Source organism: Bos taurus, chromosome 19 (assembly GCF_002263795.3).
Source record: "Bos taurus isolate L1 Dominette 01449 registration number 42190680 breed Hereford chromosome 19, ARS-UCD2.0, whole genome shotgun sequence".
NCBI lineage: Eukaryota > Metazoa > Chordata > Mammalia > Artiodactyla > Bovidae > Bos > Bos taurus.
Window position 1 is genome coordinate 33,124,062 of NC_037346.1, and position 18,973 is coordinate 33,143,034.

The window sequence follows — 18,973 nt, forward strand, 5'->3', positions numbered from 1 at the left end:
ACATGTCCAAACTGAGCTTATCCTTAAGCCATCTCAGCCCAACCAGGAGACACGTGAGTACAGATACAGCTTGAAAGAGGACCCTCCCTGCCATCAAATCATGTTCTCAACTGAGGCTCCAGAAACAAACGGATCAGAGAAAAGCCACAGGCACTGTTCACCTTCCAAATTCTTGACCCACAGAATCCATAAACATAATAAAATGCTTCTTCTTTAACACCGTTAAGTTTGGGGGTGATTTGCCAACACAGCCGTATATAATGAGAACACTTGTATGTTTTTCATTCTTTTATTTTCAGGCATTTTTTTGGTATGTTGTGAGTATTTATAAACGTGATGCAGGATGTTGTTCTTGTTTCCAATCTGAAAGTCTCAGAATCAGATTCCTGAGGAGGGACTCAGAGTCTTTAACAGTGAATAGTAAAGAACCAACACTTTGGGTCTTTCTGCCTTAAGACCCACATCTTCCCTGCCCATCCTTCCTCTAGAATTCAGGCACCAACTTTCTCAAGTTGATTCGCGCAGGGTTACAACCGCCCCCTCCCCTCATCCGCATCCCTTTTTCCAGATACTGTTGCTCCCCGACATCTCTCTCAGTCATCTACCACATCTGCCTCTGCCCAGGGGAACTTTAAAGCCCGCTCAGAACCTCGCCGGCTACCGAGCAATTCACAGGGGTGGGTGGAGGAGGTTGCCACGGAAACGGGTTCACTATCCGCGGCTCCGGCCGTGGGGCCGGCGCGGCTTCCGATTGGCTCCGCGGGCGCGCAGCGTCCTCCCTGCGCACATGCGCAGTGGCGCCGAGGCGAGGTCACGGCGGAGCCGGGGCTCGGTGGTTCCGGGCCGGGCTTCCTAGGACCGGGCTGGACTGGCGGCTCCGGCCGAGGCTCCGTGCCCTCCGGGACGAGACGTGGCGGGCGGAGGCCCCTCTGCAGCGCGGAACTGAGCCCGCCACGCAGGCGCAGCGCCAGCCGCCATTGTTGCCCGGGGCCTCTAGGGCCGCTCCGCAGCGCGTCCGCCGGTCCGGCCACAGGTTAGGATGCGGGCGGCCTGAGGGGTGGGGGCTGCAGGGCAGACCCCACGCAGCTGCCCGCGACCTTCAGACTGCGGAGTTAGGAGGACCCCGCCGGGTGAGGAGGCCAGGGGCGCCTCTGCCCTGCAGGCCTAGTGAGCAGCCGGCTTTAGGGGACACGGTGCGGTTGAGGGGGGCTCGGAGGAGGAGACCGTGGACAGGTGGTGTCAGGCCTGCAGTGAGGTTTTCCGTGGGAAAACTGGTTCCAGATTCCTAAAGAATTGTCCTGTAGAAGCTGTGCACAGGCTTCAAGTCACACGGATCCCTTCTGCTGCTTTTCCGTCCCAGACCTCAGGTAGTGATGGGCTTGGACTGACTGGCAAGGATATGCAGAGCAGGTGGATGGCTCGCCCCTTTTCCCCAACCTTGAACGCTTTAAAAAGTTCTCCCAGTTTGTTCGAAGTAACAGATATGCTGTTGTTTTTGAGAGTCACTTCAGTCATTACAGCTTGTGTATTATCAATGACTAAAATACTGAGGCTTTTTTTTTTTCCTGTACAAGTTAGAAGTTTGACCTGTGTTTTTGCTCAGGATTCAAGTCGTTGCATCTAGCACCACTCTTTTATGGCAGTCCCAACTGGTGCCCAATTGGTAAGGTCTCTAAGTGGGCTATTTCTGTTTGTGTGTCTGGCAGAGAGCACCAGGAATTCCTGACCTTGTGGTCCATTCCTGTGTTTCAGGGTCTGTTCCCCATCCCTACGAGTTCTGGGCTCAGAATTTGTAAGGAAGACAGCTGACTCCTCCTAGCCTCTGTTCAGCCCCTGGCTGCAGCAGCCCTCCGTAAATGTCTCAGTGGCTCTAGCATGTGACTTCAAGCACTTGGCTCTGACCTGGAGAAATAAAGGCTGTTGCCAGATTGACTCTCCTGTTTGTAGCAATGTTCTCCCCAAGCAGGAGGACGACCAGTTCTTCTCGCGCCCAAGTCCTGCTAACATGGAAGACAGACAAGGCTCAGAGTGGACCCCGAAATGCTGAGAAGGAAATCCTCGCCTTGAGACTCCTGCGTGACACTGAGACCTGTCGGCAGAATTTCAGGAACTTCCCGTACCCAGACCTGGCCGGTCCTCGGAAAGCCTTGAACCAGCTCCGAGAGCTCTGCCTTAAGTGGCTGAGACCCGAGATTCACTCAAAGGAGCAAATCCTGGAGCTGCTGGTTCTGGAGCAGTTCCTGAGCATCCTGCCTGGGGAGGTTCGGACGTGGGTGAAGTCCCAGTACCCGAGGAACAGCGAGGAGGTGGTGACACTGGTGGAGGACTTGACTCAGATTCTGAAAGAAGAAGGTAAGACTTGTAGGGCAGAGGGGGGAGGAGCCCAGGGTGATCCAAGGAAACAGCCCTCATGTCAGAGAACAGCCCTTGGAGGTGATAAGGAGAACGGAGCTCAGGGAGTGAGTGAGGACCCGCTTCACCTGAACCCCCTTCTATACGGCATTCCCCTTCTACCTGCTCAGAACCCAGCCCATGTTCTCTGATCGCAGACAATGTGTCTTGTAAAACAGTGGCCAGGCACAATAGATGACCCCTGTGTGAGCCTCAGGAGGTTCCCTACAGATGTTTGAACCTTTTGACAGTAAATAATTTGTTTCGTGAACTGGATTTTATTTAGTTTTTTAACTTGTGCTTCCAAATAGCTAGGAAATTATCCAGGAAATATTTCTTTACTAAGTAAAAAGAAAACTCGCAAAATTTCTATCACGTGAGGGTTTAGTGGGAAATTGTGAGTTTGGCACCTATTCCGAGGAGTCCCAGAGCCGACTTGTTTTTGAGGCCTGTGCCAGGGTCTTCAGGTGAGTCACTGCCCCTTCCCTCTAGTTCTTTGCAGCAGGGGTGCTGTTTCTGGTTTCCTTCCGACTCCTCTTCACTTTAAGAAACCATAGATATCTACTGGTGAAGAGTTTTCCTAGGCTCTTCAGACACCTCTGATCTCCATCATGGTCTCTCTCTCTCTTTCCCAGCTGCTCCTCAGAACTTCACCCTTTCCCAAGAGACCCCAGAGGACGACCCCAAAGGAAGACAAGCTTTCCAGGCAGGGTGGTTCAATGACTTGGTTACCAAAGTGAGTGTCAGTTTCTTCCTTTCTAAAACATTTGTTTATTTATTTGCCTGCTGGGCATCTGAGTTGCAACACTTGGGATCTTTAGTTGCAGCATGTGGGATTTAGTTCCCTGACCAGGAATCAGACCTGGGGCCCCCTGCATTGGGAGTACAAAGTCTTAACCACTGGACCACCAGAGGAGTCCGAGTGTCAGTTCCTTCTGTGATTGTAAAATGCCTCCCTCGTGTGTGAGGACGTATTCTAACCTGGCCCTCTACCTTCTGTTACCCCAGAAGTCCTATCAAAGACCTAAGCCTCAGTTTTCAACTTAAGTCTCCCTGGTCTGTTAAGGCAGGTTGAGCACCTTTTACAGGAAATGGGACCCATTGCTTCTTCTGATCATCCCTTTCCTCACTGCAGGAAGGGGTGCTATTTTATTTTCAAGGAGCAGTATCACATAGAGGCTAAAGCATTGACCTCCAGAGCCATGTGTGTCTAGATTTGGTTCCGGGTTCTGCCACGGAACCCGTGACTTGGGGCAAAGATGCTTAACTACTCGTAGCCCAAATTACTCAACTCCAATGAAAGAATATTCCTCTTGGATTGTGAGCATTAAATATTATGAGACCCATTAGTCTGGACTACAGTAAGTCATCAAGAGGACCACAGTGAGATTAAACAACAGTTATTATTTTTGTTTAACAGGTAATTAAAGGCCATGACTTGTGCGGTGTTCCTGTTGATTATGAGTCTCTGTTATCTTAAGGAAGAGCAGCTCAGGCTGTCTTAAGAGAAAGGTTTACTGTAAAAGTATATGTGGTCTGAAATTGATAACCAGGGTAAAATTATTACTTATAGATAATATGAATGTTTACAAAAAAACTAAGGAAATCAAGGGGAAAACTGTTAGAAACAATAATGGAAAATTTGAGTAAAGTGACAACTACAGAAAATGGCTTACAAAAATTAATCATTTTATTATATACCTGAAAAAATCGGATCATAAAATGAAATAAAAGATTCCATTCATAGTATTACCCCCTCAAATTTAAAATAGCCAGAACCCAACATAGTATAAATTTTGCAATCCTGTGTTATTCTATGGGACATGAAAGAAGAAGCCTTATATATTGTAAAATTGTCAGCTCTCCCTAAATTTTACACTAAACTGTGATTTGAAAATCCCAGTACAGTTTTTTAAAGAAAGAAAATTTATTTGAAAAACATGTGAGAGTAACCAAGAATTTTTTTTTTTTTAACAAAGGAAGAACAGAGGGATGCTAACTTTATCAAACTGTAAGATGTATCTGTAAGTTCAGTAGTTCAGTGTGGTTATTAGTACCAGTTTTATTTTACAAAGGAAGAGGAAGGGCTCTGCTTTCCATAATAGAAAGATAAAATATCTTAAAATGTCAAATTATAACGCATTTCATTAATTCATAAGACAGCACTTGAAAAGCCGAACCTTTCAACTCTGTGTCATCTATGTTCACATCCCTTTCTTCTTTAAGATGGAACTGCCAATGCCTGCACTAAAAATGGTAAATTTGATTTTATTTTCATACTTCTAGGCCATTTGAGTTTGCTCATCCACACACTGGGTGAGTATTGGGTGGTAACCTTTAGGGTTCTGCCAACGCTCGAGAGTCTGTGGTTCCCCCACCATTCACGCACCTGTGCCATCACTGTGCCCTTCCGATGTTTCAGGAATCTGTGACATTCAAAGATGTGGCAGTGGACATCACCCAGGAGGACTGGGAGCTCATGCGTCCTGTGCAGAAGGAACTGTACAAGACCGTGACACTGCAGAACTACTGGAACATGGTTTCTCTCGGTGAGCGTCTGTCTGTGCCCCCCAACCACACACATGCCAGAGTCTGTCTTTCCTCAGCTCTCAAAAGTGGGTTGGGCCTAGAGGTGAACATGCTCATCTGTTCAGGCACAGAAACAGCCAATTTCTGCTCCCTTTTCCCAGATGAAAGGTTTCAAAGTGAAAGGTCATCAGGAACCACGATGCACGGCCCCCCAAGACCGCCACCCCACGCCTTGCCCAGCGCCTGCCTCCCCCACAGTCTCTGCACACGCATCCTCCAGGGTGGTGGGAGATTTTTGTCCCTGCTCCAAAAGGGCAGTGACCTCATTCATGAGATCGTGTCTGAATCGTTCTTTTCCTGTAAGAGGTCTGTCCTCATGGGTAAGAAGAAGTCAGTTAATAAAAGTAGAATGACTGTTTATCTCCAGGGTAAAACTCATTTTGTTCCTCCTGGACAGGACTTACAGTATATAGACCAACTGTGATCCCCATGTTGGAAGAACCATGGATGGTGCTAAAAGAAATTCTAGAAGGCCCAAGTCCAGGTGAGAGAACCACCAGTGGACAAGATTCTTTGTGCTTAAGAGCCTGTGTTATCCTAAGTGTGTGAGATGTGTTTTTAAGTATGGCCAAGTCACTCACTGTACACAGAGACACCCCAGCTTGTCGAGATGACTGAGCTGCTCGGTGATGCTTCTTTCCAGATCCCGTCTTCAGGAAAAGGTCTACCATATATCATCTTGTACTTCTCCATGACCCTTGGTTTCCCTCTGTTAGAGCTCTGTCGGGGGCTTTCCTTGTGTTCCCTCCTTGTGTTCTTAAGCACACATGAACGTCCCCTAAGATCTTAAATTTCAAACCCTTTCGACATCTTTTTGAATTTCTTTTACTCTGTCTATTGACAAAATCCTGTATCCACCTGCCTCTAGTCTCCTACCTCAGTTCTTCCTTTTTTATTTTCTCATTATTTAAAAAGATAACATGTTTACAAGACCAGAAATTGTGAAAACATGTAAAGCCAGAGCTATACGGACAGAAGTCTCTACCTGTTTGCCGAATTCACACAGTTCCTACATCTGTGTAGTCATCTGTGGATTGACACCTAGAATGACTATTCCAGTCCCTGATGATCTTTCATTTAAGGTTCGTAGCGTCCACTGAAGATCCTTGCTTTATTACATTGCAGGTTGAAAAATGGTGATTTTCTAATTCTTCATCTATTCGAAATTACTTATCTGTAAAAAACAGCTATCCCTCCTCCCATCCCGTTCTTATGTGTACGTGTCACTACGGACTAACGGCATTTTTAAAAATTCAGTGTATTATTGGTCCATTCCATTTGTGGGGTGGGGAAGTTGCTTTTAATTATCAGTTGTCCCAAATGTGGGTGATGGCCGCCTTTCAGCCCAAATGTCCTTTTGAGGCATCTCCATCCATGTTTCAGTGTTCCTGGCTTCCTGGCAGAGGATGGTCTGTAGGCACACCTCATGCCCACCTTAGACCTGGAATTTCTCTGAGGAACAGTGGTTCATTGTAGTGGAGATTAGTGATGAGAAGCCAGAATCTGGGCAATGAGGGTGTTCACTAACCTGGGTACCATTGCTTCTAGATCAGTTCAGTAGGTAGAGCTGTGTGTGTGGGTTTCTTGAAACCTGGATTCATACTGGTAACTCAAATTCCAGTTCAGCATCACAAGGTCCATCTTGTACCTTCCCGTATCCACTTTCTACTTCTTTCCCACAGTGAGTCACCTGGTTCCCAGCATCAGTATATCTGTCTACTCATTTGCTCTGTCATAATAATACACACAAGAATGGTTTCAGAATTATATCGCTGAAATAACAGACTGTTCAGGTAATATTCAGAACGCCTTCTTGTCCTCAGGAAATATTCCACCAAGTATACACAAGGATATCCACCAAGGATGCTGGGTTCAGAGTTACTTGAATTCTTCCCTTCTGGTTTTCTTAACAGTTCCATGTACATTTGAGCTTGTTTGATTCCATTTGGGTTCAGTTTTAGTATTTTCTTATTTCTTGATTATTTTTTGTTTAATCTTATATTTTTGAGTCTGTAAAAGCATTAACATGGTTCAGAAGTGAAAACTGTAGAGAAAAGCGTGTGCTGTCTTCCCTCCTGCCCTGTTCCAACCCACTCTGTGCAGTTTACTCTGTTCACTTGTCTCTGGTTTATCCTTCCTGTGTTTCTCTTTGCAGAGATAAATCATAAATATAGTCTTAGCTCTCCTTTTGTGTAGAAAAGAAGTACATTGTACTCATTTGCATTTCCTTTCCTATCCACCACCCCTCCTTTTTTAAGGCACTGATTTCTGGTTGTCTACCAGTATCAATGCTGGAATATAGTCGTAACAGTAAATTAAATAGTAATCACAGAGAATAATATGCTCCCTTAGAGCCGATTGCTTCATTTTTTTAAAAAGGTAACTTTATCTGATCACCAGGTATTTTAAAGGTGCTACTTGACAAACTAATTCTTCTTATAATTTATGGCCTATTGGCTTTAGTTGGCAGAGTGACACAAAATATACACCAAATTATTTAGGGAGTGATTTTAGCACAGTCTAAATACTGAGAAAACATGTGGCAGGATGGAACTAGCCCTGCACTGCAGTCAGGACAGTCTTCTGGGAGGCACTGCCCCTTTGGGGCCACTTCAGTTTTTCAGATAATTTAGGTTGAATTAAGGCTACAAACCCCCAAAAGGGGGCCTATTGGGGGGGGCGGATTTTGCTCCCACCAAAGAGCACAAAACTGAGAAAGGCAAGTTCCTCTTCTTCAGTTGAGGTGAGCTTTTGCGTTTTGTTTGTTTTTCTAGCCCATCCTCTATAAAGAGGGTGTGGCACAGAGCATACAGGCTCCCACCCCCTGCCCCTCCTGGTTGGCTACAAGCTCTGTCTTCTGGCCCCCAAACCCCTTGCACCCTTAATGGGCAGCTGGAGGCCATCAACACGATGGAGGAGTTTTTCGGGCAGTCAGCGTCAACTTCCAAGACTCCCGGTCTTCTGCTATTACTTGATTTGGGGCCTCTAAGGGTTTTACTTTCTTAGTGGCTCAGAGAGGTGTAAGTTGAACCTTTGGTTACAACATCTCATCAGTCGTGTTTGAGGAGTGGGAACTTTGACAACTCACAGTTCGAGCATCTGTGTTGGTCTCTGATGGCCTGTCTTAGAAGTCCTGTCTTAGAAGTTCATGGTTCTTTACATCATACAGGACCACCTATTTCTTCAGGTTCAGACCAGACCTCCCCCCATCCTTGATATCCCTCCCTTGGTAGCCTGATCAACACTGATCTCTCCTGCTAGAAATATTACACCACTGTGTGATACCTTATGCTTTTAATCCATTCTTTCTGGTTAGTTATATATACATATTTAAGCCCTGCTTAGTGGTCTCATTGGTTTAAGAATGTATGCTTACAGTAGCCATTTCTTTGTCGTCATCATTTTGGCTTGTTACTTTAAGCTTGTTAATTATAACTTTATTTTATTTATTTATTTGGCTGTACCAAGTCTTTAGTTTGCAGCATGTGGGATTTAATTCCCTTACCAAGGATTGAACCCAGGCCCCCTGCTTTGGAACCTAGGAGTCTTAGCCACTAGACCACCAGGGAAGTCCCCAATTATAACTTTAGCACTTCCTTTTCAGGTGTAGGGGACATTCTGTCATAGACCGATTCTGATCACATAGAAGCTAAACCCAGTTTCTGGGACTCGCTTGTCTTTATATACACACTACTCCTGTGCTTGTGCTCAGTCGCCCAGCTGTGTCCAGCTCTGCAGCCCCATGGAATGTAGCCTTCCAGGCTCTTCTGTCCATGGTATTTTCCCAACAAGAATACTGGAGCAGATTGCCATTTCCTGCTCCAGGGGATTTTCCCAACTCAGGGATGGAACCCGTGTCTTGCATCTCCTGCATTGGCAGGTGGATTCTTTACTGCTGAGCCACCTCAGAAACCATAATATGTGTGTGTGTATATGTGTGTGTGTGTATATATATACACACACACATACATACACAAACACACACATATACACATACATACATACACACACTTTCCCATGCATTCCATTACGTTCTCATTTTATTTATTTTTTTTTTAAGGAGGGAGTAATAAATCCTGGTTTAAGAAAGTTGTTTTTAAATTTTTTTCCACTAGATAAAGTAATATATCAACATTTGTAGTACTAAATAATAAAGAAATACAGGCAATTTCTTGAAAATCAGAAAATATTTTTTGAAGCTTAAAAATCCCATTGTTGGCATCTTGATAATATTTACCTAGTTGTAATGAGTTTTCATGCTAGTCATAATACTGCTTTTTTCATTTAACATTACTCCTAAGCATTTTGTAATGTCTAATTTTTGTATTTGAATCGAAGTAATAAAAGTAGTATGTAAATCGAAGCAGCACAAGGCAGAGCAACAAAATACATGTCTCCCTTTGCTTAACCACATGTATGTGCACGCATGCAGAGAATGCTGATCTGAGGGGAGAGGGCCCTGGTTTGGGGTGAGGAGTCGGAGATACACATCTTTACACTGATGGGATCTTTCCCTACATACCATTTTCTCTCTCTTTTTTTCCTGTTAATATGTCCTGAACACTTTTTCAGGTCAATGTACCTACTATTCCATTGTCTCCTATTCTAACTAGTCCTTTACTGATGGATGAGTCTACTGAATGGATATATTTGTAAATATCCTACTTTGATCTGCAACTTAGAAAGTTTCTGAACAATCCAGTATTGTTTGTACTGTATTATAAAGTCTATTTGATGTTTCATTATATGATTCTTAATATTTTCAAGTTACAAGTTTCTTACCTGATTTCAAAGGTGGTGTAGCTTAAATTTGTTTTACGTCATCATAATGAAACATAGGCATCAACAAATGAATATTTGATGGCTTTGCAGTCAGGTTTTGGGGTCCCTGTGTGTGTGTGCGCACACGTGCACATGCTTTCGTTTGAGTTCACCATTTTACAGCAAGGTATCATCATTTATTTTACCAGGTTCACTTGAGTGGCCTCCATATCCAGAGTCTTATGCCTTTTTCTGAAGGAAATGTAAGAGAAGGATAAGCCATTTCCAGAGTTTGCATCTGAGTTGGAAATAAACACACAAAACTATGAAATGATGTAAGGCCAACTTCTGCCATCGGCCCAACATGATATTAAGTTGAACTATATGAAACTGCTGATATTCTGCCATTTTGACCTATATACAAGGCAGTTTTGTATGATTCAACTTAATCTGTACTTTAGGATTCTAAGAAGGAGAAAGAAACATGAGCTGGGCCATAAGCATCTTTCTTAATAGGTGAAGGTGTCATAAGAGAAATCTGGAGTCTGGAATTAGTGGCACCTTCAGAAGATGATGAGGACACAGTTGTAAGATATGTGGATAATGTCGAACTTTAAGGTGAATGTGAGGTGTGGAAGAGGGGAGAGTACAATAGAAAAGGGTAGATTATTTGGGGCCTGAGAACTGAATGGAGGTATTTTAACTTTTTTTTCCTTTAACTTTCATCCTTTAAGCCACTGATCCTGAAACTTCAGTGTGATTTAAACTTCCTGGAGGGCTCAGCCCTACTCCCAGGGTTTCTGCCTCAGGATGTCTGGGAGGATCCCAGTCACTTGATGTGTTTCAGGTGACAGTGATGCTTACGCTGAGGGTCTGGACCACTGCTCCAAGGCTGTAGGAGTTACTCTAAGTATTAAAGCAGGGACACATGCCATGAAACTGCCCAGGATATCATGATGGTGTCCAGGGTAGATTGGAAGGAGGGGTGGTGACAGCCAGCCTGCTTTATGACCTGTTATGTAAATTAACTTACATGATTATAAATGATTATGTAATGAAAGTCATACCACGTTGTTCATCATTTGTTTTCACTTCTTAGCTCTGTTGCCTGACCTCACCTATCCTAGTAACTCCACGCTAGTGTTAAATAGAGGGGAGCTGCTCCTCCTTCAACTATTTAGGCCTGTTTTCTGCTGTTTTATCCTCCTTTCCTGAACGTTGAGGACAATGTTGAGGCTGTCAAAGCCACAGTCTTTTTAGGCATTTTATTCATGTTCATTATTTTGTTTCTACTTTAGCAGTTTCCTTTCTCCAAACAGAGGAAGACTTTTTTATATGTATTTTTTTAATTTCAGAATGGGAAACCAAAGCCCAAGAGTGTACTCTGGTGGAAAATGTTTCTAAACTCAAAAAGGATGGAATCAAGCTCATCAAACTGGAAGAACCCTCTGACTATGATGACAGAATGGAGGGGCAAGTGGCAGAGACCTTCAGGAGAATTCCCACCAAAAGGAGACATTTCGGTGTTAAGAAGTCAGTCCTTTCACAAGAAGATGGTCCTGTCGAAGACTATAAATATGATATATATAGAAGTGATTTTGAAAAGCATTCAAACCTAATTATGCAGTTTGGTACCCAGTCAGACAATAAAACTTTCATGTACGATGAAGACAAGACCTTCATCCCCGGCGTCGTACACAGGAAAATATACCCCGGAGAGAAGCCTTATAAGTGTAAGGTGTGTGGGAAGAAGTTCAGGAAGTACCCGTCCCTCATCGCACACCAAAACAGCCATGCCAAAGAGAAGTCTTACGAATGTGAAGAGTGCGGCAAAGAGTTCAGACACGTCTCATCCCTCATTGCACATCAGAGGATGCACACAGGAGAGAAACCCTATGAATGCCACCAGTGCGGGAAAGCCTTCAGCCAGCGTGCCCACCTCACCATCCACCAGCGGATCCACACAGGAGAGAAGCCCTACAAGTGTGATGACTGTGGGAAAGACTTCAGCCAGCGTGCTCACCTCACCATCCACCAGAGGACACACACGGGAGAGAAACCCTACAAGTGCTTGGAATGCGGTAAAACCTTCAGCCACAGCTCATCACTCATTAATCACCAGAGAGTTCATACTGGTGAAAAACCTTACATATGCAACGAATGTGGGAAGACCTTCAGCCAGAGCACACACCTCCTCCAGCATCAGAAGATACACACAGGAAAAAAACCATATAAATGCAATGAGTGCTGGAAAGTATTCAGTCAGAGCACTTACCTTATTCGACATCAGAGAATTCACTCTGGAGAGAAGTGTTACAAATGTAACGAATGTGGAAAAGCCTTCGCTCACTCCTCCACACTTATTCAGCACCAGACCACTCACACTGGAGAGAAGTCCTATATATGTAGCATATGTGGGAAAGCCTTCAGCCAGAGTGCAAACCTCACCCAGCATCACAGAACACATACTGGGGAGAAACCCTATAAGTGCAGCGTGTGTGGGAAAGCATTCAGCCAGAGCGTTCACCTTACTCAGCACCAGAGGATTCACAATGGTGAAAAACCATTTAAATGCAACATATGTGGGAAAGCATATAGACAGGGTGCCAACCTTACTCAGCATCAAAGGATTCACACTGGAGAGAAACCCTACAAATGCAACGAGTGTGGGAAGGCGTTCATTTATTCCTCATCACTTAATCAGCATCAGAGAACTCATACTGGAGAGAGACCCTATAAATGTAACGCATGCAACAAAGATTTTAGCCAGAGAACATGCCTTATTCAGCACCAGAGGATTCACACGGGAGAGAAGCCCTATGCGTGCCGCATATGTGGCAAAAGCTTCACCCAGAGTACGAACCTCATCCAGCATCAGCGCGTCCACACAGGTGCCAAAAATCGAAACTAATGCATCCGGGAGACTGCGCATAGGTTTTCAGACCTAATCATTCTGCGTTTTATTTTGTACTGTGCTTGTTGAAAACATTATTCAAAAGAAGTGCAATATGGGTTAGATTTTCACTCAGCAGAAGTATCGGAATTAGTGATGGGAGTATAACCTATTTAAATGTACTGTGAAATTTCAGATGAAAACATTCACTTCATAATAACCTTTATTTGATACTGGTTTAGTTCATTCCAGAAAGAAACTGTAGGAAAGGAAGAGTGCCAGAAACCTGTTAGCCACTAACTCAGACCGAGTTTCAAGTACTTCTTCATGAGGCCTTAAGAATGTACTGTAACAGGAAGGCTTCCATCCAGTAGAGCTTCCACACCAGAGGGTAATCCCAGGGTGACAGAACAGAAGAGCTGCCCTCCAGCCTTTAGTTCTTCCCAGCTTTGAAGCCTTAAATATGTAAAGGGCCCCCTTCCCTTTTCCTGTTATGCCATAACTGCCACGTGAAGCCAGTAGGTTTGCCAAAAAAGAAAATGGTTGAAAGTATGTTAAGGAAGGACTTTTGTGTGACCACTGTTTAATTATGCTTTCCTCTAAATACTGAGATGTTAAAGGAAGAGCAGCCTAGTGAAAGATGATCTGTTAGGAGAAGCTAATGTGTCTGTAACCCTTAGACACATGCATAAATTTTCTTAAACAGGCAAAAATTAAAATTGAAACAATTTAAAATTTAGGTATATTTAGTATCTAAAACATAATAGCCTGAGTCTCCCTAGCTTTTGACAGGCTTCCCAGGTGACTCAGTGGTAAAGAATCTCCCTGCCAATCAGGAGATGCAGGAGACCCAGGTTCAATCCCTGGGTTGGGACGATCCCCTGGAGGAAATGGCAACCCACTCCAGTATTTTGGCTCCAGGCAATGAATGGGGTTGCAAAGAGTTGGACACAGCTAAGCACACACTAGCTTTTGACAGCTGTCATCAGAAGAAAAAAAAAGAATACAGTTCTTCCCACCCCCCAATCTGATTCCTAAATTCACAGTTCCTTTTTTCCCCCATCTGACTCCTAAAATCATACCCTAAGGCTCCCCCGTGACTGTCTTACTGTAGAAAGTCCGTTTCTTCCTTTGAAACATGTTTCTTGAGTGCCTGCTGTGCTCAGGGCCCAGACCTCCTAGTTAGATCCTTCCAGGGCTTGCCTGCTGAAAGTCACAGCTGACTGAAGCAACAGAAAGCTTTCTAAAATAATGAAAGGTAACAAAGTCAAGGACGTGATCTTAACTAGTGCTTCATGGAATGAAGCTAAGAACCTGCTGAAATGGATTGCTAAATGCAACCCCGTTATCTTAAGAAAGTAATGAATGAAAGCAGCTATTTAAACAGTATGAGGAAAAAATTAGTGGGAAATGGGTTTGAGTTTAGTGCAGAAAGTGGGTCAGGGAAAAAAAAATCTAAAGACTTTAAGGGTGAGAAAAGAGGATACAGAGACTACTTACAGCTGAAATGTTAACTAGGCTTGATTACCTAAGAAAGTAAGAGTGGCCACGTGAATGAAAAAGCAAACCAGCCTATTTATGTAAGAAGAAACTAAAATTGAAATGACTGGTTTCAAAAGAATCACTAAAATTGGTACTCTTCATACATGTAAGTAAAATAGGGATTACTCTTAAGATAACGGTACATTTCATTGGAAAAAGCAATGATGCAGAAACTATCACTGTTGCAGTAATTATTACACAGTAATAACTGTGGGGCCCCAAGCAGCACACAAGGAAAACTGGTAGAAACACAATTAGAAATAGGTGAAACCACTACTGTATGTACTGTCCACAGCATTGTACTCTGAGAATTTCAGACCATGTGCTGACAGCTGACCTTCCCTTCTGCTTGTGTTCCTTCAGTGCCTTGCTTTTGGTAGGTGGTTGAGATATGCTGGTTGAATTAATGAATATGTAGTCAAGTTAGGCTGGAGTAATAAGGTAGAGTAACTGATGTGTGAAATTGGCAAATCTTTATAGTTTTTGGTGCATACATGCAAAGAAATATGTAACAAATATTGGCCATTTGTTACTAATAGGAATGACTTCAAAATGAAGAACCAGAATCCCCAAATCTTATTAGTGGGGATATTCCTAAAATGTCACGGGACATCTTTATATAAGCTTTCCTGAGCTAGGTGAGGAAAACCTGATATAAATTCTGGTGCCATAAATAACACTGGAAGCCTGTGTGGACCATGCAGCTTCATTTGGATATTGCAAAGACCTGAGGGGGAGGTGGCAAAGGACCTGGAGTGCCAGCATCTTCCAGGTTCTCTTCTTGAGCGTTTTCTTCAAGAAGCTGCTTTCCCCTTGTCCTCCTAGTTAACCTCGATGTCATGGAATCACCCTTCACAAAGTGCAGGTTTTCTCAAGGTTGCATAATTCTCAGATTATGCTCATGCCATAGTTATGTTAAAAAAGTAACCATTGTATTTAAGGTGCAATTTTTGTAACAGCACTTCATACCTTATACTTTATTCTCCTGGAAAGAAAGTGTGGAGTGTTACAGTCCATAGCACCTTTCTTTGCATTAATCTGTGTTTCCTACCTTTGTGTGTTTTGTGTAAATAATACATTTATAAGGTCTTCCACTGAAAACACTGAGGCAGTTGATGCCCTTATAATAATAATCGTGGAGAAGCCTAGATCTTCATGTTTTTCCCACTTTTACAGTTGTCTGATCCATGCTTTGAAGTTTTTTTTTTTTTAAACAGGTAGTATTATTTTCCACAACTTTTTATTATGAAATGTTCAAATATACAGAAAAGTTAAATAAAATGAACTATATATATCCACCTAGATTCAAAAATTAACATTTTGCCATATTTTTTACTGAACAACTGGAGAGTAACTTACAGACATTTCACCCCTTAAGACTAACCATGCATCTCCTAAAACCCACAATAATATTACATATCTCAAAAAATGAACATTAACTCCCAACTACCAAGCACTCAGTCTGTGTTTCCATCTTCAAGCCATACAGATGCTTGTCTGTTCCTTCCACCCAGAATAGCTTCCTGCCTTAAGGTTTGTTTTCCAGGACTTTTTTTTTTTCCTCCTTTAAATAGAACAGGTCAGTTGTAGAATGTCTTTCAGGATTTAATAGATTGTACATGTGGTTTGTTTATCTTGTTCCTGTAGTTTCTGTAAATTAGCAGTTAGGGCCAAAGGCTTGGTATATTCATGTTACACGTTTTTTACATTAACACTTCACAGATGTATTTCATACTGCATCCCATCAAAAGTCTCAATATTGGGTTGACTAGGGACTTCCCTGGCAGTCCAGTGATTAAGACTGCACTCCCAATGCAGGGGACATGGGTTTGATCCATGGTTGGGGAATCGTGCATGCTGCCTGGCACAGCCAAAAAAAAAAAAAACTGATGACTCACTGTGATGCAAAATTTGATCACATCTTCCCAACTTAAAAGGATGTCCTTGCTGTTGCAGGTAATAGATAACCTGTGCAGTGATGTGGCAGTGCGTAGGTAGCCCATTTACCAGCAACCTTTTCCCTGGCGGTTTTGGGGATCCAATGATGATGATCCTTGCCAGAATCCATTATTTCAGCAAAATTTGCTGAAATTTTCTAATTCTGTCTTTCCTACATTTATTGACTGGTACTCTGTAAGGAAGAGTTTTCCTTCATCAGCTGGGACCACTAGAGACAGGATCACACTCAAGTCTTTCCTTAAATTACCGATTTTGCAAGAGTCAGGAGTCACCAGCAGTGATGACATATGATTCGGTGCTGCACGGTTAGGATCACTGTTTCAGATTCTCTGATTATCCCAGACTTGGCCAGTTAGAAACCTTCAGGTAGCCCTTTTGTCCTCTGTCGTTCCTCTCCAACCTTTGGGCACTTAATGGCCTTTTGACAAAGCTACCTCCGGTTCACCTTGCAGTGTCAATACCCCAGGTATGGGATGAGCCCTTTCTCCAGGAATCCCTGACTCTTTTTTATAGGCAGCAATTTAGAAACCAGATCTGGGCAGTGGGCATGCTCTCTGCTACTGGGCATACTTAGCAAGTGGGCTGAGTCCTTCCAACCACTGGAAGGGTCTGCAGTAAAGGCAACTCTGCCCTTCTTTCACCGGTTACATAGTATCTAATTCTGTAACGGGGAGACATAATTACATATCCAGGCAAACATTTAGGGATCAAATAAGTCCTGTTGAGCAAACAACACTGGAGGGAACACAAGGGCTATGTGTACCTGGAAAACGACACACTTAACCACAAGAGGTCTTGTGCCAAGGCCATGAGCAATAAGTTTTCAGAGGGATGGAGCTTTTCAGTTAACCTGGGAAGCACGTTAAGTAGAGAGCTGCTGCTGCTGCTAAGTCGCTTCAGTCGTGTCTGACTGTGCGACCCCATAGACAGCAGCCCACCAGGCTCCCCCATCCCTGGGATTCTCCAGGCAAGAACATTGGGAGTGGGGTGCCATTGCCTTCTCCAAAGTAGAGAGCAGTTGAGAGCAACTGAGTGAATGATACCAACTATGTGGTGGTCTGACTATGAAGTGTCTTGATGATTTACTGTGTTGAGCTCATTACACTCTCTTCCCATCACGTTAAAGCAGGTTGCTGATCTAAATCAGAGTTCTGAGGATCTATTTCATACAAGTACTAGTTTTTCTTGCTAAACTTTTATTTGGTCTTTAAAACTTAATGCCATTAAGTTTCATTCTTTGATTCTTATCTTCTGGTATGAATTCACTTACATGCACTTTCAACCCTTTATTTCTGTTACTTTCCTCATAGCTCTATATTTCAGTATAATTACTACCCCTTTAGAACACAGTACCCATTAAAAATGGCAAGCATGTGCACTACAGTGATATGTATAATGTGTGTAAGCTTGTCTGCAGGACTGAGTCCTTTGTGTGGACATGGAAGGTGAAGCCCACCCAGATCACAGACACCCAGTGAGGGAACAGGGATTGGAACCCTTGGCTCCAGCACTTGGTTGAGTTCTTGCTTTAAAGTAATGGTAAAACTCAGAATACAAAAAGTATGTACCTACAATTCTATAAAATTACATTATTTTGATGAGATTCAGTTCAGTCGCTCAGTCCTGTCCAACTCTTTGCAACCCCATGGACTGCAGCACACCAGGCTTCCCAGTCCATCACCAACTCCCATTGAGTTGGTGATGCCATCCAACCATCTCATCCTCTGTTGTCCCCTTCTCCTCTTGCCTTCAATCTTTCCCAGCATCACGATCTTTTCAAATGAGTCAGTTCTTTGCATCAGGTGGCCAAAGTTTTGGAGTTTCAACTTCAGCATCAGTCCTTCCAATGAATATTCAGGACTGATTTCCTTTAGGATGGACTGGTTGGATCTCCGTGCTGTCCAAGTTACTGTCAAGAGTCTTCTCCAACACCACAGTTCAGAAGCATCAATTCTTCGGCGCTGTTTTCTTTATAGTCCAACTCTCACATCCATACATGACTACTGAAAAACCATAGCTTTAACTAGATGGACCTCTGTTGGCAAAGTACTGGTCAGCACTTGATGAGATTACAGCACTGAAAGTTTTTTGTCTCCCATCCCCTGGAGTCTTCTACATTCAAATCTTTATGAGAATTGCCTAGCAAATGATGCACTCCCCCCTGCTCCAATTCTGGTCTCTCATCCAGATCTTTCCCACGTTTCAGAGCCATGTGGTCAGTGACTGCCTGGACCATCAGGTTTGGGTTTTACCTCTTCATATTACAGTTCATTTTTCTACATCCCCACAGCCTTTCATCAACTCTCGTTTAGATTATTTCGTAGCCAGGTAAGTGTTCACCCCACCCCTGATCCTGCACCTTTCAATTATCTCCCACAGGCCACAGGGAGGTGGTTCCTCGGCACAGAGTCCTCCCCTCCCGCTCTGAGAACGCTAAATAAGCCCCCTCTGCCTGAAGCCCATCTTCCGCCCGCCCCGAGCGCTGCAGTTCATCCAGTGGCGGGTGACCTTCGCCCGTCCCGGTAAGCCGCCATCAGACTGAGGAGAGGGAATTACCAGAGGCCAAGCATACCTCCTGCAGGGAGGGGCTCGGACCAGAGTCACCCTCCCTGGACCTCGAGAGAAGGAGCCCCAACAGTCCCGGGCGGAAGCCCAGCTTCCGGCTTGAAGGGGATTCTGGGATGCTAGGCGGGGCCAGGCGCACAGGCGTTCCTAAGAAATGCGGGCAGAGCCTCGCTACGCAGGCGCATCGCCGATCACGGCGACTCTACCCCTCGGCTCGCGACCACCTGCCGGCGCGCTCCCGGCCAGGCTGGAGAGCGGAACGGAGGGGGCGTC

The 18,973-nt window shown here is 44.0% G+C and overlaps 1 protein-coding gene across 4 annotated transcripts; it reads left to right on the forward strand.

Moving 5' to 3' along the window:
• The first annotated feature begins 783 nt into the window (after nucleotides 1-783).
• ZNF287 (zinc finger protein 287) lies at nucleotides 784-15,492 on the forward strand. 4 transcript variants are annotated; one of them, XM_059877992.1, is made up of 7 exons: nucleotides 784-1,033; nucleotides 1,604-1,663; nucleotides 1,753-2,352; nucleotides 3,027-3,127; nucleotides 4,814-4,940; nucleotides 5,378-5,464; nucleotides 11,097-15,492. In XM_059877992.1, the coding sequence occupies exons 3-7, from the start codon at nucleotides 1,950-1,952 to the stop codon at nucleotides 12,650-12,652; spliced, it is 2,274 nt and encodes a 757-aa protein (XP_059733975.1). In that variant the 5' UTR covers nucleotides 784-1,033; nucleotides 1,604-1,663; nucleotides 1,753-1,949; the 3' UTR covers nucleotides 12,653-15,492. The 4 variants fall into 4 exon arrangements, with proteins under 4 accessions (XP_059733975.1, XP_024835812.1, NP_001192732.1 ...); XM_024980044.2 differs by lacking the exon at nucleotides 1,604-1,663; NM_001205803.1 differs by lacking the exons at nucleotides 784-1,033; nucleotides 1,604-1,663 and having other exon boundaries at nucleotides 1,950-2,352; nucleotides 11,097-13,252.
• Nucleotides 15,493-18,973: the final 3,481 nt, after the last annotated feature.